Source organism: Saccopteryx bilineata, chromosome 4, assembly GCF_036850765.1.
Source record: "Saccopteryx bilineata isolate mSacBil1 chromosome 4, mSacBil1_pri_phased_curated, whole genome shotgun sequence".
NCBI classification, from domain to species: Eukaryota; Metazoa; Chordata; class Mammalia; order Chiroptera; family Emballonuridae; genus Saccopteryx; species Saccopteryx bilineata.
In genome coordinates this window covers 70,186,959-70,212,832 of record NC_089493.1, presented here as the reverse complement: position 1 = coordinate 70,212,832, position 25,874 = coordinate 70,186,959, and the positions used below count along the sequence as shown (strand labels likewise).

General features: G+C 38.6%; 1 protein-coding gene across 7 annotated transcripts in view; it reads right to left on the bottom strand.

Annotated features, from left to right (window-relative positions):
- Nucleotides 1-25,874, bottom strand: part of GABPB1 (GA binding protein transcription factor subunit beta 1) — a 55,365-nt gene that overhangs the window by 23,538 nt on the left and 5,953 nt on the right. For all 7 annotated transcript variants that reach the window (XM_066276441.1, XM_066276437.1, XM_066276440.1 and 4 more), the window contains 2 exons: nucleotides 6,725-6,832; nucleotides 2,156-2,323 (listed from right to left, as the gene is read on the bottom strand). In XM_066276441.1, coding sequence (XP_066132538.1) covers nucleotides 2,156-2,323; nucleotides 6,725-6,832 — 276 coding nt within the window. The remainder of the gene's footprint in view (nucleotides 1-2,155; nucleotides 2,324-6,724; nucleotides 6,833-25,874) is intronic.

Here is a 25,874-nt window from a genome sequence, read left to right as displayed (position 1 = left end):
TGAATAATCTATATGCTCCAGGATCACCATTAATCTGTCACTTAATTTTCTATCACGATGACTTTCCTAAATGCCTTCCTTCTAACTTCTTAGGAGTGCAGCAGTTATTTTTTCACTCGCCCAGCTATGAGTATGAAAGGCTAGAACAGAGGAAGTGAAAAAAAACTATGAGCACTGCTCCCAAACCCTTTGTAATTCTAGTTCCTTATTTACACAAAAATAGCCTTTGCTTTCAAAACCAGTGCAATATAGAGAATTTAAATTAAGCCACCTAGAGATATACTGTTCAACCTGGTAGCTGCTGGACACCTATGGCTAAGCACCTGAAATACAGCTAGACCAAATAGCTATACACACATTTTATATGTGTATATACACACCGGAATTCAGAGACTTAACAACATAAGGATGTAAAATATCAATTTTTATATAGGTTTCATGTAGCAGTGATATTTTGTACATATTGAGTTAAATAAAATATATTAAAATTACTTTTTACTTTTTTTAAGGTAGCAAACTGAAAATTAGAATTATACATGATTCACATTTGTGGCTTACATTGTATGTCTTTTAGACAGATTGACCTATAACAAAGATTTTCAACCTTTTTCATCTCATGGCACACATAAATTAATTACTAAAATTCTGCATGCACCAAAAAGTGTTTGTTTAGTTTTTTTTGCTGATCTGACAAAAAATAGGTATAATTTTTATTGATTCACATAAGAAAATAATACTAGGCCCTGGCTGGTTGGCTCAGTGGATAGAGCATCAGCCTGGTGTATGGACATCCCAGGTTCTGTTCCCAGTGCAGGAGGGGAAGAGAGAGAAAAGGGAGAGGTGGAGAGGAGAGAAGCAGTGGCTCAGTTGGTTACAGCATTGCCCCGGGGCTGAGGATGGCTCAACTGGTCTGAGCATTGGCCTCAGATGCTGAGGATAGCTCGGCTGATTTGAACATCAGCCCAAGATAAAGCTTGCGGGGTAGAACCCAGCTGGGGTGCATGTGGGAGTCTGTCTCTCTGTTGCTCCTCCTCTCACTTCAAAAAAAATTATAATAATAATAGTAATCACCTACCCTTTTTGCTTGCTCCAAAGTGACTTTTTAAAAAATCAGGTGCCTATACTTGTATATAAGGATTTCTGGTAACTATAATTAACCAATCAGACACAACCTTACTATGCAACTCTATTATATAACCCATATATTTAAGGTTATTCACACTCGATGGCTATAGTTGTGTTGGCTGTTGTCATTTTTTTATTTGACAATCTAAGGGAAAAGAGGTCAGTGCCCCTGACTAAATAGTTAGGTACTTCATGTTTTAAAAATTCTTGTAAGATACTGGTTGAAAATCACTGATTAAGAGGCTAAATAGCCTGACCAGGTGGTGGCGCAGTGGATAGAGCATTGGACTGGGATGTCGAGGACCCAGGTTCGAGACCCTGAGGTCGCCAGCTTGAGCACTGGCTCATCTGGTTTGAGCAAAAGCTCACCAGCTTGGACCCAAGGTTGCTGGCTCACGCAAGGAGTTACTTGGTCTGCTGAAGGCCCACAGTCAAGGCACATATGAGAAAGCAATCAATGAACAACTAAGGTGTCGCAATGCGCAACAAAAAATTAATGATTGATGCTTCTCATCTCTCTGTTCCTGTCTGTCTATCCCTCTCTCTGACTCTCTCTCTGTCTCTGTAAAAAATAATAATAATAATAATAAAATAAATTTTTTTAAAAAAGAGGCTAAATAAAAAGGTTCATGAATATCTAAGTCTATCATTCTCAGTTTCAGAGTTTTCTCTTTGGTATTTATAAGATTAGAGAAAAATCCCCATTTGTATTAGTTGTTTGTTAATTATCCAAGCGTACTATTCCTCTTCCATGAGCATTTTAGCATTTTAAGACAAAACTCTATAGTCTCTCACCAGAGATCAAGGCCTAAGAAACCAATTGTTTGACTTAACTAAAAACATACCTAGAAGTGTTTTGTCCCCCACAAAGAAAAACTTTAAGATAATTTTCATTTGATATGCTTACAGCCAACAATGAGATAACATGGGGGAGGGGGAAGTAGAAATCAATAAAACTAGTTTTCTTCTCCCTCTAATAATCCATAAAGCCTGTGGACAAAAGCAAAGTATAAAAAAAGAGAACACATACCTTAAGCAAAACCTCTACTATGCTGGCATGGCCCTCAGAAGCTGCCATATGCAGTGGCGTTCGGTCCACTTTGGTTCTGGCATCCCTACTTACGCCAGCTCGAAGTAGAACCTCTGTGGTGGAATAATGCCCGTACTGCGCTGCCAGGTGAAGTGGAGAAGTTCCCAGCTACACCACCAGGGAAAAAGCCCACATCGACAAGTCATTTTTAATACACATCTATTACTTCCTTCTATTCGATATTTTCTGTTTACACAGCAAAAATTATGTTTACATAGTAACTCAAAATTATTTATGCTTATGACATACCCTTCATAGAGAGATCTTCAAGAATTCCCATACACTTCTCAGTGAAAAGGGAAACTCAATTATTTCATTTAACTCAAATTTGCTTTCTTCATTATTTTTAATCAGATAAAATAGCCTACACAAAATCCATTTCATCAAGAATTAGAATTAAGGTTTGAGAAATTCTTGAGAGTACCATAATCTTTTCTTCATATTAACCACACAAAACTTCATCTATATATTTCATCTATGAAATTCATATCAAATAAATGTAATATATATTTTTTAATTAAACTGTTTTGTAGGACTTAAAAAATTAATTAAAGCACCTCAGTGATATTTTTAAAGGATTTCACAGTCTATTTTACAAGAGAAAAATCTGATTGAGGTGTATTTGCCAAAGGTCAGTCAGGACAGGGCCAAAATAGAGCCCAGTTCCCCTAAAATTAATTCCAACTGGGCCAGCCGCTACAATAACACAACATTTACAATATACAGGGGAAGGACTAATTAAAGGTGAATGAAGAAGAGTCTTATCAGAGATAAAACCATTAAGATATATAAATTAAGATTATTTTATCACATACATTCAGACATAGAAAGTCCCTATAACTCTCTAATTACCAAGGCATTGATGTTCCAAAGAACTAAGATAGGGACATGAAATTTGCTAAGACCACTACTGTAATAACAGCAGCTAAGGCTTTCATTTAAGCACTTTACATGGTAAGCACTATTCTAAGATCTTCATATATGTTACCATTTAATCTCCTCAAAATATATAGGTACTATTCCTGTCCTCATTTGGCAGTAAAAGAACTTAAAGAACAAAGAGGTTACTAATTTGCCTGAAATCACACAACTAAGAGTCATAACACAAAGCTAGGCATGTGCTTTCAGTATACAGTAAAAATAAAAATCATTTACCCTGGAAAGAATTATTTTATTACTAATAAAAGCCTTGTATTTTTTTTAGGAAGGTCTTTCTACAAGATCAGAGAAGATTCTTTGTCCTTTCTCCATGTTATCATATTTTTCCATAACTGGCCCTTTCTACAGAACTCATAAATTCTAATCTTTAATGAAGTAACTCTGCCCATTTAGCAACCATAGATTCTGCTCAGTGTAATACAGGATTTACTTTGTTTTTTCTTCTTAAGGCTTTACCTTTTTGGTTGATAATACTATATATATATATATATATATATGTATATATATAATATATATATATACACACACACACACACACATACATACATACATACTATATGTAGTTTAAAGAAAAAAATAAGGTCAACACTTATGAAACAATCATCACAGTCCAGAAATAAAATATTGCCAGCAATTCAAAATCTTCCCATATTCCACTCCCCTTCCTCAGCCCCAAGGTAATTACTATTCTGAATTTTATAATAAACATTGCTTTACTTCCTTTATTTAATCACTTATTTATCCCTAAATAATATAATTTGGTTTTGTCTATTTTGAACTTTGTTTAAACAGAATCATATTGTTTGTTTTACCTTCTTTTGCTTAATAGTATGTTCATGAGATTTACCCACATTGGTAAATTTAAGTGTAGTAACTAATTTTCTCTACTCTGTAATACTCTACCGAATGGATAAGCCACAATTGTTTCCGTTTTTATGAATAATGCTGCTGCTAAAAACAGTCTTGTACATGTCTCAAGTACATGAATGAGAGCTTCTCTTGGAAATACTTTTAGAAGTTCAACATCACAAGTATGCACATGTTTGAATTACTAGGTGCTGCCAAACTCCTCCAAAATGTATATACCAATTCACACGTCTCTTTACCACTGCTTGGTATTGCTAGTCTTTTCTAGTTAATTTGGTGAATATACAATATTTCATTATTTTACCCAATTGCATGATGTACATGTTTACTGGTCATTCAAACTTTCTCTTTGGTAAAGTACATATCAAATCATTTGCCCAGTGTTCTTTGTCTTATCTTATTACTGCCACAGAAATTCCTTATGTATTATGGACACTAATCCTTCTTAAGATCCTTTTCTTTTGATGTGCTACTATATCACTATGATGTGTCCAGATACGAATTTTTTAATTGATCCTGCTGGAGATTTGATAAGCCATTTCAATCTATGAGCTATCACCTTTCATCAGTTCTGGAAAACTCTCAGACATCATGTCTTAAAATCGTTTCATCCCTATTCTCATTCTCCTTGTGGATTTATGATTAGATATATGGTGGGCTTTCTCACATGATCCTCAAATGACTCCTGATAGCTTTTATATTTTGTACCTATTTTTCCTCCATATTGCATTCTGGATGATTTTTTTTCATATTTTCAGTTTACTCATTTTCTCATCAGCTGTTTCCAATTTGCTAGTAAAATCTTACCTAAAGTACTTCTAAGTCTGCTTCTATTGTCAGTTATTTCAGTGGGTTACTGTTCAGAATGCCTTGTTTCCTTGTCTGTTTAGTTATTTTTGACTGTTCATCTACCTTGGGATTTCATTTGTGGATATGAAGTCTGGAATGAAGATAGGTTCCTTCAGAAATGATATTCATTTGCTTCTGCCAGGAACCTAGGGTAATCTCTAGTCAAAGATCACTTTAAAATCACTTTTTCAGTTTATGTTTTTGCAGAATGCACAAATATTTATGAGTTCAGGATACAAATGTGTGCATGAAATGGCTTGTGACTCCAAATTTTTTCTCTCTCTCCATTTGGTGCCTTGGAGTTCCTTTTCCTTGCAGTACCCTAACAACAGGAGCAGGGCAGAAGCAGGTAGGAGGGAGGGGGTACTTCTGGTTTATCCTTGCACTGAAAGTGCATCTCTTTGGGAATCCAGAATTGCGGAGGCAGCCTCTCCTAGGAGTCTTCTCTCTATGATCAGTCTCAGGTCTTTACCTTCAGTAATCTATGCCGGTGAGGCAGGAAAACCAACAGGCAAATTTACTGAGTTCAGCAAATGTTCTAGAGTAAAATTTCTTTGAATTCTTGCTTTCACTTAATTTTTCAGGTTGATAATCTCTATTTTCTCTATAACTCATGAGTGCACTTAAGATTTTTTTAGGCCCTGGCCATCTGGCTCAGTGGATAGAGCATTACCCTGGTTTCCAGGGTTCGATTCCCAGTCAGGGCACACAAGAGAAGTGACCATCTGCTTCTCTTTCCCTCTACTCCCTGTTCTCTCTCTTCCCCTCTCTCAGCCAGTGGCTCAACTGGTTCCAGTGTGGGTCTGGGGTGCTGTGGATAGCTCAGCTGATTTGAGCATCAGCCCCAAACAGGGTTGCCCAGTGGATACCGGTTGGGGCTGGGGGTGGGGGGATGCATGTGGGAGTCTGTCTCACCATCTCCTCTCCTCTCACTTAAAAAAAAAAAGATTTAAAAAAAGTTTTTCACCAAAAAACTTTTATCTTGAAAAACGAATGTTTAAATACTTATGGTTGAAATGAAATGATTCCTGGAATTTGCTTTAAAATAATATGTAAAAAAAAAAAAGTAGATGGGGTTATAGAGAAAACAAACTTCATCATGCATTTGATCATTTTTGAAGTTGAGTAAAGGCTATGCTGTGGTTAAGATACATTTGAAATGTTGTAATAAAAACTTTTTTGTTTTGTTTTTAATGAAAAATAAAAGAGAACACAGAACAAGTAAGCCAAAATCAAAATTAAAAATCTGGAATTATTAGTAGTTTTAAGTGGAAGGGTTAATCCAGATTCCTAGCCCTCTGGACTCAGAAAACTACCCCTTTTGATTTAACCCCAGAATTATATATTTATGGTTTAATTATATAGTTATAGTTTTTATCTTACTCATAATTGCATCTGTAGTTACTAAGAACATCCCATTCCTTTCTTCACCTTTGATAGTGTCTGCAGTAGTTTTACAGATATTAATTGAAATGCAAACATTTATTCCTTTTTAGAAGCAACTAAAACATTAACCTCAATCTTTAGCTGTTATTTTCTGAATTATAAATTATACCTGTACGGAAGATCTTTAAATTAAACCACAAGTAGCTATATTTTATATTCATTCTATATTACTGAACATCATAGTTTAAAAGAAAAACCCTTTTATGAGCAGACTAGTTGGATAAAGTTATCAAATATCAAAAAATCATACAAACCATTCCCATTAAAAGATAGCTATAATTTTAAAGTTGCAAATAAATTTGCAAAGAAAATTTTACCACTTATAAACATAATACTGACTAAACTTTTATCTGAAAAATTCAAAACTGAGAAGACAAGAAACACTACGACATCAGAGTCATTCTTTACCCAGTCTGTAGTAAAAGGGGCTCCATTTGCCATCAAAATACGAACTTCATCATCTTGACCTGCTCGAGCCGCTTCTAAAAGCTTCTTTCCCAAATCTACCAGGGACATCTAAACAAAACACATAGGAATTTAAAGTCTCCAAGTCACAACAATGTCCCAGCCGACGGAGCCAAGAAATGGCCTCACTTCTGAGATCTGAAGAAAAATACAAATAGATTGAAACAGACCTATCAATAAAATTAAATATGTAAATGTATATATCTACTATATATAATCATTTTAGAATGTGAACAATCTAAAAATAGGAAAATGGTTAAATTGTAAAATCTAATAAAATAAGATGCAGTAACTTAAAATAGGTTTTGAAGTTATATAATAACATTAAAAAGTTATGCCATGTTAATGAAAAAGGAACAAAATTAATTTCTGAATGTCCAAATATGCACAAAAAGAACAAAATACTAAAAAAGATTTAAAACAGAGTGGTATGGTTATGAGAAATTTTGCCTCCACTTTACAAAGCTTCTGCAATGTTATTTATTGTATTATCTTCCTAATTTAAAAAGTGGATTTTTAAGGGAATTATATTATACAAACTGTTAAATAAGGAAATGCTGACATTTAAGATTATATACTACTGAATTAAAACAGAAAAGTAGGGGAAAAAATAATGAAAATGCACAATACTGAGGACTTAAAACAGCAAACCTGTTTATCTGCTTCTTTTTTTTTTTTTTTTTTTTTAAGTGAGAGGTGGGGAGGCAGAGACAGACTCCAGCATGCTCCCTGACTGGGATCCACCCGGCAAGCCTCCTAAGAATGATGCTCTGCCCATCTGGGCCACAGCTCTGCTGCTCAGCAACCAAGCCACTTTAGCTCCTGAGGCAAGGCCACAGGAGCCATCCTCAACACCCAGGGCCAACTTGCTTTGAGCCATGGCTGCGGGTAGGGGGAGAGAGAAAAAAAAGAGAGGGAAAGAGAGAGAGAGAGAGAGAGAGAGAGAGAGAGAGAGAGAGAAGAGGGAGGGGTAAAGAAGCAGATACATCTTTTGTGTGCCCTGACTGGGAATCGAACCCAGCACTTCCATATGCCCATGCTCTATCACTCAGCCAATTGAACAGGGTCCCTATTTATCTGCTTATAAGAATTGCAACAAGGCCCTGGCCGGTTGGCTCAGTGGTAGAGCGTCGGCCTGGCGTGCAGAAGTCCCGGGTTCAATTCCTGGCCAGGGCACACAGGAGAAGCACCCATCTGCTTCTCCACCTCTCCCCCTCTCCTTCCTCTCTGTCTCTCTTCCCCTCCGGCAGCAAGGCTCCATTGGAGCAAAGATGGCCCGGGCGCTGGGGATGGCTCCTTGGCCTCTGCCCCAGGCGCTGGAGTGGCTCTGGTTGCAACAGAGCGATGCCCCGGAGGGGCAGAGCGTCACCCCCTGGTGGGCGTGCGGGGTGGATCCCGGTCGGGCACATACAGGAGTCTGTCTGACTGTCTCTCCCTGTTTCCAGCTTCAGAAAAATACAAAAAAAAAAAAAAAAAAAAGAATTGCAACAAGCCCTGGCTGGATAGCTAGGTTGGTTAGAGCTTTGTCCCAAAAGTACAAAGGTTGAGGGTTTGATCCATGGTCAGAGCTCATATAGTAACAGGTCAATGTCTGTCTGTCTCTCTCTCCCCCTTCCTCTCTCTCTAATAAAGTAAAACAAAAAAGAATTGCAACAAAACAATGAAGTATTTAAAGAAATCAACTTCTCCCATAATTCTGTAACTATCTTAATTATTCAAAACATACCATATTTAAGGACACTTAAATTACTGTGGTTTTAAAATTCCATGAGCACCCTGGCCAGATAGCTCTGTTGGTTAGAGCATCGCCCCAAAGTGGAGGTTACCAGTTCTATCCCCGGCCAGAGAACTTACAGGAACAGACCAATGTTTCTGTCTCTCTCTCCCTTCTCTCTTCCTATAATCAATCAATAAAAAATTTTTTGAATTAAAAAATAAAATAAAATTCCATGAGCAATACAGCTGTGTAGTAGATTAATGGGGCTGACTACCTTAAATCAATGGTTCTCAATGGTATCAGCAATGCCCCCTACAAGGCACGTTGTATATGGAGGCATTCTGGGGACTAATGGAGGGAGGAGTCAGGTAAAGGCCCTACTACTATTTAATGGGTAAGTACCAGGGACACTAGAGAAGTCCAGCAATGCAGAGGATTGCCACATGTCCTGGATGGATTTCAAATATTCCACTGATTATATCTAAGGCTAGAATTTAATATGTAAATGAAATGTATTTATTATTATTAATGTATCCCAAATTTTCCAAAATGCAACTATACTATAAATCTATTTGATTTGTTCATAATTTTACTAAGAATTGTTCACCATTTTGGAAAGTCAAGTAACCAATCTCAATGCCACTTGAATATGTGAATCGCCAATATAAATGACACTGTATCAGTCATATTTTCACAGCTATCACATTCACAATGGTTCTCCATATAGGGGGCAACCATTTGACTACCTGCTGTGCCATCTAGTGGAGTTCACTCAAATATTTACATACTGAGATACTCATTTTAAGTTGCTTTCCATTTCTCCTGTATATTAAAATTAGGGCACTATAATGATATTTTTGACTTACACATAGGTAATATTAACTATAATTTTCATTTCCAGTTAGCAAAAAGAGCAATATAAAATGTTTATTATAAAAAGGCAGCAATAGATCTAATAAAATTTAAAAACAATTTAAAAAATACACACAATCAAGTCAGACCAAATTCAAAAGTACTCTGATGGTCTTGTCAATTAGTAAAACAAATTAAGAAAATTCCAAACTGTAGCAATTTTACTTCTGATACTCATCTGAGGGAACCACACACATCATGATAGAATAATTCTTACCCTTCGAGGAACTCAATTGCATTAAGACAACAAAATGGACCAAGGGAACCACTGCTCCAGATAGAGCCCTCAATTCACTTGCTTCATTGTTTATATAATAAATCCTCACATATAAAATATTATTAGATTTAAACAAAATCATGTAAAGGCTTAGCAATAAATGTTTCAGTATACCAAATAATCAAATGAAGAAGCATAAGTCAATTCAGTACATTTTAATAAATGTTAAAAATACTTACTTAAAATATACTATGGGTATGGCACTGACTGCCATCTAGTTTGATTTCATCTTGAGAAAACCAATCCAAAACCCACTGTAATAAATTCCATTTTAAATTCCTTTACTACTTCTAAAGAAGCTTATCATATCCTGATACAAACCATTATTTTTTAACTCCAATTAAAATATATTTTAATAACATCTATAAGGAAACTTCAGTGTCTATAAACAAAAATCGACATTTGCTCAAAAGTACATGCTGAGAGTGCCATCTAGTGGTAACAGAAATTACAAATGATTAAATTTTTAAATATTTCACTTTGAATTGCTATAATTCATATCTCATAGAGCTGTTGTGAGGTTATAGAATCTCCTAGACATGAAATCTCTCTATAAATGGTAAAGTACTAATTCCATGTGAACTGCTACTAGCACTCTTAAAAATGCATACATATTGGCCCCAGCTGGTTGGCTAAGTGGTAGAGTGTCCACCCAGCGTGTGGAAGTCTTGGGTTCAATTCCCAGCTAAAGCACACTGGAGAAGCGCAGATGGGCGTTTCTCCACCCTTCCCCCTCTCCTTTCTCTCTCTCTCTTCCCCTCCCGCAGCCAAGGCTCCATTGGAGCAAAGTTGGCCTGGGTGCTGAGGATGGCTCCATGGCCTCCGCCTCAGGCGCTAGAATGGCTCCAGCTGCAATGGAGCAATGCCCCAGATGGGCAGAGCATTGCCCCCTAGTGGGCATGCCGGGTGGATCCCAGTTGAGCGCATGTAGGAGTCAGTCTCTCTGCCTCCCCGCTTCTCACTTCAGAAAAATAAAAAAATACAAAAAAAAATTGCTTATGTATTTGGCATTCAGGCAACCAATGATTTCTCTAACTCTGAACTACCAACAATTTGGGCCTGACAGTTCTTTTTTATGGGAGACTGTCCTGTGCATTGTAAGATATTTAGCAGCATAAGATATATTCTTTTTATTGATTGACTTGAGAGAGAAGAGAGGGAGGGGAGAAAGGGAAACATTGAATTGTTGTCCCAATAAGTCATGCATTCACTGGTTGTGCCCTGACAAGGGATCGAACCCGTAACCTTGGCTCAACGAAATGATACTCCAACCAACTGAGCTACCTTGCCAGGGCCAGCAGGATAGGATATTTAGCAGCATTCTTGTTCTCTACTCATTAGATGCCAGTAGCATCTCCCTCTCCCTCATTTTATAAATATCAAAAAAGTCTCTAGATATTGCTGAATGTCCCCTGGGCACAAAATCACCCCTAATTGAGAACCATTAGTTAAATGCTACCTAAATTAATTTCTATTTACTATGCTATTACCCTCCCTTTACTTAACTGGACACATCCAAGACATATTAAGATGTAACAGTTTATCCAAGCTGAAACTGTAGCCCAACCGAATTCAGCATTTCTGAAGTTATGATTCCCAAAGTTCCAGAAGAAGCCAGTACTGAGAAATGCACTAAGTGGTAAACACAGGTAGAAGGTGCCATAACAGTTTCACCTCCACTTAAACAAGATCATCTCCAATTGTTATAATATTCTATATATAACATTATTTGAAATTTGTAATGACTATCTGTAATTTTCTTTTTTAGTGAGAGAGAGAAACAGAGAGAGACAGACAGAAAAGGAGAGAGATGAGAAGTATCAACTCATAGTTGTGGAAGTTTAGTTGTTCATTGACTGCTTCCTCATATGTGCCTTGATGGGGGTGGGGATGCCTCCATCCAAGCCAGTGATTCCTTGCTCAAGCCAGAACTTCGGGGTCAAACCAACAACCTTGGGCTTCAAGCCAGCAACCTTTTCACTCAAGCCAGTGACCATGGGGTCATGTCTATGATCTCATACTCAAGCTGGCAACCCCATATTCAAGCTGGTGAGCCCGTGCTCAAGCCAGTGACCTCACTCAGGGTTTTGAACCTGGGTCCTCAGCATCCCAGGTTGACATTCTATCCACTGCCTGACCACCTGGTCAGGTGATTATTTGTAATTTTTAACGCATTCAAAAAACTAGTTCCATTCTGGTGAGGGGCGCAGTGGATAGAGCATTGTCCTGGAGCGTCAAGGTCTCTGGCTCAAGCTCTGGGTCACCAGCTCTACCCTGAGGCTGCCCAGTCTACTCCCCAGTCAAGGCTGAACCCCAAGTATGCCCCCTTGACTCTAAGGTTACTGGATCAAGCCCACGTCAGGGCACATATGAGAAGCGATCAATAGTACAACTAGGTGGAACAATGAGTTGATGCTTTCTCTTTCTCTCTCTCAAAATAAAATAACAAATAAATAATAAAAACTAGTTCCAATAAAACATCTTCTCTTCAGATATAAAGTGGTTAAAAATTTAAATCTCAAGCAAGAATTACTTAACAGATTTTTAATTGCTATTCCACACCCAAGTCCTTATTAACATATACCCAGAAAAAAGCTACTATATTCATTTGCAAGTCCTGACATGTATGTACTTTATCTGGGTTGCTTTACTTTTTTACTCTAGCCAAATATAATCAGGTAAAAGTCATATGAAATAAATTAAGACCTCAAAAAACAGATTTTGAAATATAACTTATTCAAATAACTTTTAAACCCCAAATTATATTTCAAGAGCTTCTTTGAGGCAGCAATAACAATGCTGTGACTTCTTTCCTCCATTAGGGTAAGCACCTCTTATACACAGTTACTCCCAAATATACAAAAAATACTTTTGTCCTCTACTATAAACTTCCCTAAGCCAGTTTTAATATTGTTTTTAAAATTACAATATAATCTCATCTACCCTAAAGCTCATTTCCTCATTCAAAGCTATTTTTATTTCTTCAAATTTCAGGTACCAAAATAATTAAATTGGAACCATGCTGATAAATCAAGTTCCTCCTATCCACATAAGCTATGTACTTATAAGATATACAGTCTCAGTTTCCCTACCTACATTCAATCCGTGCATACCACTGTCCCTATTTGACTGTAAAATTATAATATTATGAAACTGTTCTCCATAAAACCTAAAACATAAATGTCTGTAATCCAAAGATAAAAAATATTTATTGGTGACCAATATACATGTGTAAGATAAGGTTAAGTTCCATATCTAAAGCACATAAATTATATACACACACATTAAATTAAAAGGAGTAAGAATTTTTCAATTAGCATGTCCAGAACTTCCCACAAAAATACAAAACCCTGATGTTCTTCCTGTACTACCTAATGATGCTCCACCTTCGCTACCTCACAGATCAGAAATCTAGGAGCAACCCCCAACTCCTTCTCCCTCCTGTCACTACATGCATAACATACATACAGTTAGTTGGTCACCAAGTCCTTTAGAGCAGGGGTCGGGAACCTTCTGGCTGAGAAAGCCATGAACACCACATATTTTAAAATGTAATTCCGTGACAGCCATACAATGACCCGTGTACGTTAGCATTATCCAATAAAAATTTGGTGTTGTCCCAGAGGACAGCTGTGATTGGCTCCAGCCACCCGCAACCATGAGCATGAGTGGTAGGAAATGAATGAATTGCAATACATGAGAATGTTTTATATTTTTAATGTCATTTTTTTAATTAAAGATTTGTCTGTGAGCCAGATGCAGCCATCAAAAGAGCCACATCTGGCTTGGGAGCCATAGGTTCCCGACCTCTGCTTTAGGGTCTACTTCACATCTCTTTTTCTCATAATTTTGTTTTTCAAAAGGCAATACTTTCGGCCCTGGCCAGTTGGCTCAGCGGTAGAGCGTCGGCCTAGCATGCGGAGGACCCGGGTTCGATTCCCGGCCAGGGCACACAGGAGAAGCACCCATTTGCTTCTCCACCCCTCCGCCGCGCCTTCCTCTCTGTCTCTCTCTCCCCCTCCCGCAGCCAAGGCTCCATTGGAGCAAAGATGGCCCGGGCACTGGGGATGGCTCTGTGGCCTCTGCCTCAGGCGCTAGAGTGGCTCTGGTCGCAACATGGCGACGCCCAGGATGGGCAGAGCATCGCCCCCTGGTGGGCAGAGCGTTGCCCCATGGTGGGCGTGCCGGGTGATCCCGGTCGGGAGCATGCGGGAATCTGTCTGTCTCTCCCTGTTTCCAGCTTCAGAAAAATGCAAAAAAAAAAAAAAAAAGGCAATACTTTCATATAGCTCAAAAATTCAAACACAGAAATATATACAGTACATGAAAAGTCTCAACGAAAGCATTTACACTATTCCCACGCCCCTCCCAGCCACATTAAATAAACACCTTTCCTAGTTTCATGGGTATCCCTCCAGTATTTCTATAATTGCCAAAAGATAGCATTACTACTACATACTGTTCTGCACTTGCTTTTACTTAATGTGTTCTGGAGATTTTTTTCCAGTTAGTTCATAGAGAGCTTGCTCATTTTTTTGTATAGCTGCTTAGTATACTATCCTGTGCATAAGCCTTATTTTATTATAGATGGATACTATTGCTATTATAAACAATGTTACCATTAATAACTTTGTAGATGTATCATTTCATCTAACTATAAGACAAATTCCCTAAAGTAGAATTATTAGGACAAAGATAAATTGTAATTTGGTAAGATATTGCCAAATTGCTCTCACGTCACTTTAAAATTAGTCCTTTTCCCAGTACTGTTCTCTTTGCCACTCCATTCTCATGTGTATACTAATGAACTACCCCTTAAGTGGTCTCCCATCCTTCCCAACCATTGTCCATTCTATTGCCAAACTGATTACTTTTCATTAATTTTTAAATATATAATATTCTTACTTTAAAATATTAAAAGCAGCCCTGGCTGGTGGCTCAGTGGATAAGAGCATCAGCCAGGCATACGGACGTCCAGGTTCGATTCCCGGTCAGGGAACCAGGAGAAGCGACCATCTTCTTATCTCCCTCTCCCCCTTCTCTCACTCTTCCCCTCTCAGAGCCAGTGGCTTGATTGGTTCAAGCGTGACCCTGGGCACTGAGGATGGCTCGGTTGACCCTAGCATGTCAGCCTCAGGAGCTAAAAATAGCTCAGTTGATTTAAGCTTTGGTCCCAGATGGTGTTGCCAGGTGGACCTGGGTCTGGGCACATTTGGGAGACTGCCTCATTATCTCCTCCCCCTTCACCCCCCAAAAAGAGAAAATTATGTGTATATACATATTATATATGTAATATATATACATACATACACACTGTATGTTAAAAGCTCAAGCTCCCTCTGATCATCCTCCTTATCTCTACTCCCAAAATCCAAACCTCTATCTACCACCTGAGTTAACCACTGTTATCAGCTTGGTATTTATCTTATAGAACATATTCTTTGTATTTGTATGCATATAACATTGATCTGAGTTTTTCCACATTGATATAAATGCTATCAAACTATATATACTACTCTACAACTTATCATGCAATAGTTTATGTAATTTATTCATTTTTAATTGTTACATGTTATTCCATAGTATAAATATAACAATTTACTCACTCATTTTCCTACTTATGACCAGTTTTGCTTATTTTTCCAGTTTTTTACTATTATAAATAATGCTCTGATGAATATATTTGTATATGCCTCCTTATGCATATAAGGAATTATTCCTCTAGTACAGAAAATGTACAGCTTTCTTGGGAATAGCATTTTAAATTAATAGTTACTACCAACACCGATTTACATCCCAAATTGGTTGTATAATGTATACTTCAAACAATAGTTTATAGTACTTAACTTACAACATAATCAATCTTAGTATTACACAGCCTTTTTTTTTTTTTTTTTCCTGAAGTGAGAAGTGGAGAGGCAGAGAGACTGACTCCTGCATGCACCCAACTGGGATGCACCCGGCATACCCACCAGAGGGCGATGCTCTGCCCATCTGGGCAATTGCTCCATTGCAACCGGAGCCATTCTAGTGCCTGAGGCGGAGGCCATGGAGCCATCCTCAGCACCCGGGCTAACTTTGCTCCAATGGAGCTTTGGCTGCGGGAGGGAAAGAGAGATGGAGAAAGGAGAGGGGAAAAGTGGAGAGGCAGATAGGTGCTTCAGATGGGCGTTTCTCCTATAAGCCCTGGCCAGGAATTGAACACGGGACTGCTACATACCAGGCCAATGCTCTACCACTGAGCCAGCCGGCCAGGGCCTTAGTATTACAAAGCTTTTAAAAGTTTTGCCTGTACGATAGGTTAAAAAAAGAAAAATTGTGTTTTAATATGCATCTTTCAAATTACTGAGATATATTTTACCAAATGTTTGTTGGCAATTTGTTTCCTTTTCTGAAACTGTCTGCTCATATTCTTTAATTATTTTTGTCATTTTTTAAAAAAAAATTTGTTTATTCATTTTAGGGGGGGGGAGGAGGGAGGAGCAGGAAGCATCAAATACCATATGTGCCTTGACCAGGCAAGCCCAGGGTTTCAAACTGGCGACCTCAGCATTCCAGGTCAATGCACAATCCACTGTACCACCACAGGTCAGGCCCTATGTCACTTTCTCTGTAGGAGCACATTATGTACATTTCTGGCTTGTTATATATGGTGCAATTATTCCTCCCAGTCTGTTTAAAATTTCTGTATTTTGAATGTTGTCAAAGTCTTTAACTGTGGTCAAATTTATCAAAATAGCTTTCTGAAACATACATATATTCATGCAGTCCAATCATCTATAGAATACAGTAGAATTTAACCAACATATATTTAACATTTTTTAAAGATTTTATTTATTGATTTTCTAGGGGGGGGGGCAAGAAGCATCAACTCATAGTTCCTTCACTTTAGTTGTTCATTGAATGCTTCTCATATGTGCCTTGATCAGGCAATCCTGGGGTTTCAAACTGCAGACCTCAGCATTCTAGGTTGATGCTCTACCCACTGCACCACACAGGTCAGACTGTATATTTAACTTGAAGTGAAAAATAATTTAAGTAGTTGGTCACTTACCATTCTATTTCATAAGTTCTAGAATTAGCCTTTATTGTGAACCTCTTCTTAAGTAGATCTCAGTTCTCAAATTTTTCTTATCTTATTCACATTGTAATGGGTGAAAGTTTAATGTTTAAAAAAACTTTTATTTAATTTTTGGCCTATAAATGTAGGCCAACTTCTTCTAGGGCACAATTGAGAAAACAGTGCTATGTTTCATCACTAGAGGAAAAACTGGCTATATTGAACTTATGGAGAGATGAATATCTTCATTTCCCATGTGGCAACTTCCTACAAGTAATTTTGACTATACATAATTTTCACTTAATTGCAAAATTACTGAAAAAGTGATGACTCCATTACATTTCAGACCTTTAAGGATCTGCCCCATGCCTGATGCAGTCTCATGAACTCACCACTTACCCCTTGGATTATCATACCATCCCTTTACAAGTTATTCTGCCTGAGAAGTCTCTTCCTTATCCCAATATTCCTGACCAAATATCCACATTCTTCCTACAAAACCCAGTTCAGACATTATATCCTCCAAAAAGCTCCCTCTGACCTTCTCAGAAAAAAGAATTAATAATTTCTCTACTCTCTCATTGTGCTCTGAAGCCTACTTGCATTAATATATAAACCTCACAATATTATGAAAAATTTGTTTACAAACTCTCTTTTTCCAGTTTCAAAAAGTCAGGCAGGGTTTATCTTAGTAGTATGTGTATTTCAGTATCTAGCAGTCTACAGCATCCCACTAAATAGCTATTTGCTAAACTAAACAAGTCCTTTCTATTTAGCACTACAGTAAACACTAAGAACCTAGACACAGAAAAGTTGAAGTATGTATACATGCACACACACACAACAATGTGTATATATGCTAATGATGCAAAATACATCTCTTACAGTGGATCACAATAAAAAGTGTTTGAAAGCTACTTTCATAGTTACACTATGAGTTCAGAAAATCTTTAAAGTTCCAAACAAAATGATGTAGTCAAAGGAAGACTTCATCAAAGACAATTCTAAAGTGTGTCCTACCTCTCTAGTCTTATCTATCACTCTCTCTTATTTTTCTTCTCTAGCCACACAAGTCTTAGTAATTACTCTAACAAGCTAAACATGGTCCCACCTTTGGTTCTTGGTTGAACATGCTGTTCCCTCCTTCCTATCTAAGCTCTTCACTTGGATAACTGCATTGTTTACTCCCTCATTCCAGACACCCAAAGAAAGCTTTCCCTGACCACCCAAAATAGCAACCGTCTCCCATTATTCTATCCCCTTATCCAGTTGTATTCCTTTTCACTGCACTCATTACCACCTGACATTTGTTTAGTGTCCCTCCTCCTCCCCACTCCCAATGTCAGCTCCAAGAAAACAGAGACTTGGTCTTCTGTTTTGTTCATTACTATAACACCAGAGATTAGAACAGTGCCTGGCACAGGGCAGACACTTCTGAATAGGCTTTGACAGACAAGGAAAAGGAAAAGGAAGAACACACGGAGCTGTGCCTGAACATGGTATATTACAGAGGAAATACTAGCTTGATAATAATGTTAAGGAGTTAAAAATAAATGAGGTTGAAGAAGAATATGGAAAGGTTTGAAAACCAGAAGGTAGAGTTTGGACTCCCTCACACAATTGGGAGTCATTCAAAATTTTGAGCAAATGGTGATCCATTCAAACATTTATTCAGCACAAGATCAATTCACTTTGCTTGGTACAATGGGGAGTGCAAAGGTCGATACCACATGTTCTCTCCTTAGACTTAGGTTTAGTAGCAATGAATTTTAAAAAGTTTTAGAAAAATTATTCTGGCAGTCATATGCAGGATGAATTTGGAGGAAGGAGACTAAAGTGAGAAAGGGGAAATAATAGGTAATGCAGAATCCCAGGACAAACTGAGATCCATGAATAATCTGGAGAACTGTGCTGACTGATGAATATAAGATATAAAGAACATGTATCACAGAAAACTTTAACATTTAAGCATGGTGATGATAAAACTGACAAAGAAAAATGGAACAGGTTGGAATTTGAATAATAAATCTAAAAGTGATGGAAATTCCTTGAGCCTCCCAATGGACATACTCAGTAAACCACTGGGAGATACAAACCTAGAGTCCACACTTAGGCATCAGCATATAAGACATCCATCTGAGAGAAGACAGAGGGAAGGAGAGGACCAACTAAACTGAGGGGAATAATGACAGTGGTAAGAGGATCACGAAACAACAAAGAAAACAGAAAGTAGTAGTCAGAAAGCAAAAACCAGGATGGCGCGCTACATGAAGGTCAAGGAAAGAATGGAAAGCAGCCTAAGTGGAAATCAGTCTATCCATTCATGCACTGCATGACGTTTTCGTCAATGACAGACTGCAGTATACAAGAGTAGTCCCATAAGATTCTACTGGTGCTGAAAAATGTCCATCACCTACTGTGGGTGTAGCAGTCCTACTGTCACATCACATTTGTGGTGACACTGATGTAAACAAAGCTACTATGCTGCCAATCATACAAAAATGTAGCACACAGTTATGTACAGTGCATATTTGATGATGATCAACTGTTATTGGTTTATGTATTTACTATACTATTTGTCATGTGTACTTTCTACTTATAAAAAAGTTTGCTGTAAAACTGGATGCCGTATTATGCCAGCAGCAGCCTCACACATCTCATGTTTACAGTGTCCCTTGATTGTATCTTTCCTTGTGATTGATTGAATCTCTGCTGTTTTGTACAGACATGTGTATAGGCTTGTAGCCTAGAAGCAAATAGTCCATGTAGCCTAGGTGTGTAGCAGGCTACCCAGTGATTTTCAACCCTTTTAAACTTAGGAATTGGTGAAAATATGGGAATTATTTTGGGGACTGATAAGGTAGAAATTACCCTGAGCATAAGCAAATTCAACTAAGATCAATGGGTCTATAGTCTTCATACAACATCAGAGTGGTCAAAACTGGCATGAAACTTCTAGCATACTGGTCTGAGGACTGGCAGTATAAAAACACTGGGCTAGAAAACCTAAGTTTGTGGAAGTACATTCTATGATGTTTGCACAATGATAAAAATCACCTAACATGACCCCTCTATTAAGCATCACATGACTGGCTGAATAAAATCAGGATGAAGATGATACCATTAGCAAGAAGAATGTTCCTTAAAGCAATAATGTGAATATGATATTACATAATTGCAGCAAGTTAGGGAAGAAGTAGTTAAGAGCTGCGGGCAGCTGCCTGACCAGGTGGTAGTGCAGTGGATAGTGTCGACCAGGTGGTAGCAGAGTGGATAGAATATCAGCCTGGGAGGCTGAGGACCCAGGTTTGAAACCCTGAGGTCGCTGGCTTGAGAGTGGGCTCATCCACCTTGAGAGCGGGCTCAACAGCTTGAGCGTGGGATCATAGACATGACCCTGTGGTTGCTGGCTTGAAGCCCAAGGTCACTGGCTTGAGCCCAAGGTCATAACCTTGAGCAAGGGGTCACTGACTCAGTTGGAGGCCCCCCCCCCCCGTCAAGGCATGTATGAGAAACAATCAATGAACAAATAAAGTACCACAATTATGAGTTGATGCTTCTCAGCTCTCTCCCTTCTTGTCTGTCTCTGTCTCTCTCAATAAAAAATATATAAAATTTTTTAAATAGCTGAAAGCAGCAATTTTAACAAGATAGAAATGGGAGAATAGCTAGAAAGAACAGTAGCAACAGTTAATCAAAGTTGATTTTTTTTCTTCCCCAAATACAGAAATCTGTACAAACTTGAAGACAGGAAGGAACAACCATTGTAAATAATGATCAAAGTGATGAGAGAGGAAAGGTGTGGCAATAAGATTCCCACAGGCTGACCTGTGCTGGTGCAATGTATAAAGCTACGACCTGGAATGCTGAGGTCACCAGTTCAAAACCCTGGGCTTGCCCAGTCAAAGCACATATGGGAGTTGATGCTCCCTGCTCCTCCCCCCTTCTCTTTTTCTCTCTCCCTCTTCTCTAAAATGAATAAAGTCTTTAAAAAAAAAAGATTCCGGCCCTGGCCGGTTGGCTCAGTGGTAGAGCGTCGGCCTGGCGTGCAGGGGACCCGGGTTCAATTCCCAGCCAGGGCACATAGGAGAAGCGCCCATTTGCTTCTCTACCCCCCCCTCCTTCCTCTCTGTCTCTCTCTTCCCCTCCTGCAGCCAAGGCTCCATTGGAGCAAAGATGGCCCGGGCGTTGGGGATGGCTCCTTGGCCTCTGCCCCAGGCGCTAGTGGCTCTGGTCGCAGCAGAGCATCGTCCCCTGGTGGACAGAGCATCGCCCCCTGGTGGGCGTGCCGGGTGGATCCCGGTGGGGCGCATGCGGGAGTCTGTCTCTCCCCGTTTCCAGCTTCAGAAAAATACAAAAAAAAAAAAAAAAGATTCCGACAAAAGCAAAAGATTCCACTTCCATTTTGTTTGCAAAATAAAAGAACAGAAATTTTTTTCATGGTGACAATAAAAAAATGTGCAAACTTGTACTTTATTTTCTTTTTTAATTAAGTAGAAGTCAATGGCATCTTTTGAGGATGACGAAGAAGATATATGAGACAACAGAAAAATCTGAAATTTATAAAAATAATTGCCAAGAGATAGCAAGGGTTCATTTGAATTGTTAAGAATAAATTTAGAGTGGCCCAAATTATCTTCATAATTACCCACCTCCCCTACAAATACACCACAACCTGGTAGGATAAACAGAATAGATGGTAGAAAATTTAACAACAGAAGCCTAGTAAAATCAGAGAGGTAACATATCAAGTTCAAGTTCAGTGCCTACAGAAATAAGCATACAAGAATAAGCTAAGGAAGAGAAACTGAGGGTCCCTGTGAATGGAATAAAGAAACAGAGATGGAGCAATCACGTGGGCAAAGATAAAAAAGTTTCACACAAGCCAGTTAGGATGTAAAGCAAATTTTTTTTAGATCATTTAAAGGTAAAGTCATTTAAAGGTAGCATTAAAAAGCAGGGCCTTTGACTAGCCGGTTGGCTTGGTGGTGGAGCGTCGGCCTTGCGTGCGGAGGTCCCAGGTTCGATTCCCGGCCAGGGCACACAGGAGAGGCGCCCATCTGCTTCTCCACCCCTCCCCCTCTCCTTCCTCTCTGTCTCTCTTCTCCCCTCCCGCAGCGAGGCTCCATTGGAGCAGGGATGGCCCGGGCGCTGGGGATGGCTCCTTGGCCTCTGACCCAGGCGCTGGGGTGGCTCTGGTCGTGAGGGAGTGATGCCCCCGAGGGGTGGAGCGTCACCCCCTGGTGGGCAGGGCGTCGCCCCCTGGTGGGCGTGCCAGGTAGATCCCCGTGGGGCGCATGCGGGAGTCTGTCTGACTGTCTCTCCCCGTTTCCAGCTTCGGGGAAATACAGAAAGGGAAAAGAAAGGAAAAAAAAGCAGGGCCTTTGGGAAGTGATTAGGTCTTGAAGGTAGATAGATCATCGAGATTTAATGACCCTATGAAAATAGATCTGAGATAGCTCTCTTGCTCCTTCTACTATGTGATTATGCAACAGAGGATTATGCAACCTGCACAAAGCTTTTCACCAGAACCCAACCATGCTGTTGCCGTGAACTTGGACCTAATAGCCTCAAGAACTGTAAGAAATAAATTTTGTTATTAATAAGCTACCCAGTATATTCTTATAGCAGCTCAAACAGACTAAACAGGATTATTCACAACAGCCAAGGCATGGAAGCCACCTAAGTGTCTACTGATCAATGAATGGTTAAAGATGTGGTATTATACAATGGAATATTATTCAGCCATAAAAAGTGAAACATTTCCATTTGCAACATGTTTGGACCTCGAGGAAATTATGTTAAATGAAGTAAGTCAGACAGAGGACAAATACCATATGATCTCATTTATATGAAATCTAAAAAACAAATGGAAAACCAAAGACTATTGCTATACAGAACAAATTGATGATTGGCACAGAGGAGAGGGTTTGGGGGATGAGTGGGAAAAGTGAAGGGGAATAAGAGGTACAAACTTACAGTTAAAAAATAAGTAAATCACGGGATGTAATGTATAGCATATACAGCCGTATCATTATAACTTTGCATAGTGACAGATGGCTACTAGATATATTGTCGTGATCACATTGTAAGGTATATAAATGTTGAATAACTATTTTGTACTCCTGAAACTCATATTATATGTTAACTATACTTTAATAAAAAAATTAAAACTTTTACCTGTTTGGATACATGGTGAGTGCTGTTGACACAAAGGAGTACAGGAGTCAGAGGGGCTGCACATCCAATAACTTTTATCATAAAAGGAAGTAACCTCATTCAATGTCCAGTTCTATATTATGACTTAGAGTATATGTCCACCTCAGCTTTCACATTTACAGAATAGGAGGGTACATTAGAAGTACCATGGTGGCCTCCACTCACCTCCTTTAATCACTGCTATAGTAAACCATTACAGTTAGAAATGTCTTATCCCTCAAATGTAATGAGACAGAAAAAGGCTAACTGGATTAGAGGAACTCACAAGCCTCTTCCAGAAAAGATTCACTATGCAGTAGAATCAGTTGATAGGTTTAGCCTTTTTTTTTTTGAAACAGGAAAGGGGAAAGTGAGAGTTGGGAGAGATGAGAAGTACCAACTCATAGCTGTTTCACTTTGTTTATTGATTGCTTCTCACACTGTGCCTTGGCTAGGGGGCTCAAACCAAAACAGCGACCCTCTTTGCTCAAGCCAGCCACTTGGGCTCAAGCCAGCCACCTTGAGCTCAAGACAGCCACTTTGGGCTCAAGCCAGCCACCTTGGGCTCAAGACAGCAACTTTGGGCTTCAAGCCAGAGACCTTCAGGCTCAAACCAGAGACCTTGGGATTATGTCAATGATCCTGCATTCAAACCTGCAAACCCATGCTCAACCTGGCAAGCCTGAACTCAAGCCAAGGAGCCTGTATTCTAGCCAGTGACCTTAGTTTCCAACAGGAGCCCACAGCGTCCTGCACTCATGCTCAATCCACTGTGCCACCTCAGTCAGGCACATATTTTTAATCAAAGGAAATAGAAGTGAATGTTTCTTCTTTTTTCAATTTTTAAATCATAAAGTTGGATGCCATAAAAATGTGTGTTCTAATATAAAAATAAAATAGGATTCAAAATTGAGTAAATATTCTACAGATTCCACAACTGCAATTCCAAAATCCAGAAGAGCTCTGAAACCCAAAATAACTTATTTAGCAGTAAAAACCAGACTTGAACCGACATGAAGCTATTTAAAGTCTTTATTTACCCCATGTAGTGTAAACATTCACGTGTTTTCCTGCAAAAATGCTAACATGTTTAAGAGGGACTCTGTTGAAAGTTATAAAACATTACCTTGCCTATATCCAAAAAATTCTTAATTCTAAAACCTATTACACCACAAGGGATTTAGTGGGCTCTGGCCCTATAATAATTGCTAGCAATTACTGAGTTATCAGCTATGTATCAGGTACTGCTCTGATCTCTTTACATGCAGTAATGAGTAACATTTAATCCACCCAACCACCAGGAGGGAGGTATTACAATTATCCCCATTTTACAAAGGAGGAACTGAGGCACAGAGTGAATAAGCTGCCTAAAGTCACGTAGCTAGAGTGACTAGGCTAGAATGAATACATTTAAAACATTATGCATAAGTTGAAGAAAACATAACAAAATAGAGAACTGATTATTATGGCAGGAGTCAGAGATATTTTTCTGTATTCAACTAACCTATTGCTTCTAGAATGGTAAAGAATAAAACAAAAAAATACAAAACACTTCACTTAAAAAGTCTGAAATGTGATTTCCTAACTGACATCAACATGCACAGCTTATGTTAATCTTTAATTTTAATTGACAGATAACATCTTAGTATTTTTTTAATGAGAAAGTTTTTTTAAAAAGTCACAGAGGTAGGAGTGTAAAAGAAATGAGTTCAGGAAACAAATTACAGAGGCAAAAGAAGGGGCCCTTGGAGCTCAGGAGAAAGAAGGGAAAAGGTAACAAGCCTGGGGAAGAGATGAGAAGGGAGAGGCGTGGCTCCCTAAAAGGAGTGAGTGTCCTTTATATCTTTTTAACTACAAGTAATGCACAATAAATCCATATTCATAGAAGTTAGACAATTTGGTAAGAAAAAAGAATCACCTAAAAACCTACACTTAGAAATAACCACTGAAAAATGTGGCACATATCCTTCCAAATGTCAATATATTTCTTTATATACATACACTGCTCACAAAAATTAAGGGATATGTTATTGCTTCATATTCATTTTGAAAATATCCCAATTTTTGTGAGCAGGGTGTGTGTGTGTGTGTGTGTGTGTGTGTGTGTGTGTGTGTTTCTTAACCAAAATGGAACTGTTTTTAAAGTGGTTTTTATTTTATTTCCACATACCAAGACATCTTCTCATATCTTTACATTCTTCTAACATCATTCTAATGACCAGGCAAGTACCCCACTGTAGAGATAGATATATTCCAGCAATCACTGTGAAATATTTAGGTTCTTTACAATTTTACAGCATAATGATCAAGAGTCACTGGCTCTGGAGTCAAACTGCTTGCATCCCCAAGTCCTGGCTCTACCACTAACTGCTACCTTACGCAAGCTACCTCATTTCTCTCTGATTGTTTTCTCTTTTGAAAAATGGGGATAATACTACCTATTTCATCTGATTAAAAAGGGAGTTAAATGTTAACACACAGCTTTCATTATCACCAATACTGGTATGCTCACAATCTACCAATTTAATAGTATCTTTATTACAAGATAAATTGGCCCTGGCTGGTTGGCTCAGTGGTAGAGCATCAACACAGCCTGTAGAAGTCCCAGGTTTGATTCCCAGTCAAGGCACATAGTAGCGACCATCTGCTTCTTCTCCCCTTCCCCTCCCTCTTCTCTCTATTTTCTCCTCCCCACAGCCAAGGTTAGGATTGGTTTGGAGCTGAGGATGGCTCTGTGGAGCCTCTGCCTCAGGCCAGTTGTGAGTATGGTCCCAGATGCACAAAGCATCTGCCCCAGACAGGGGTTGCCATGTAGATCCTTGTCAGGGCGCATGCAGGACCCTGTCTCACTATCTCCCCTCCTCTCACTTTAAATAAATAAATAATAAAATAAAAAATAAATTCCTTTAAATGGGAATTTCCACATCAG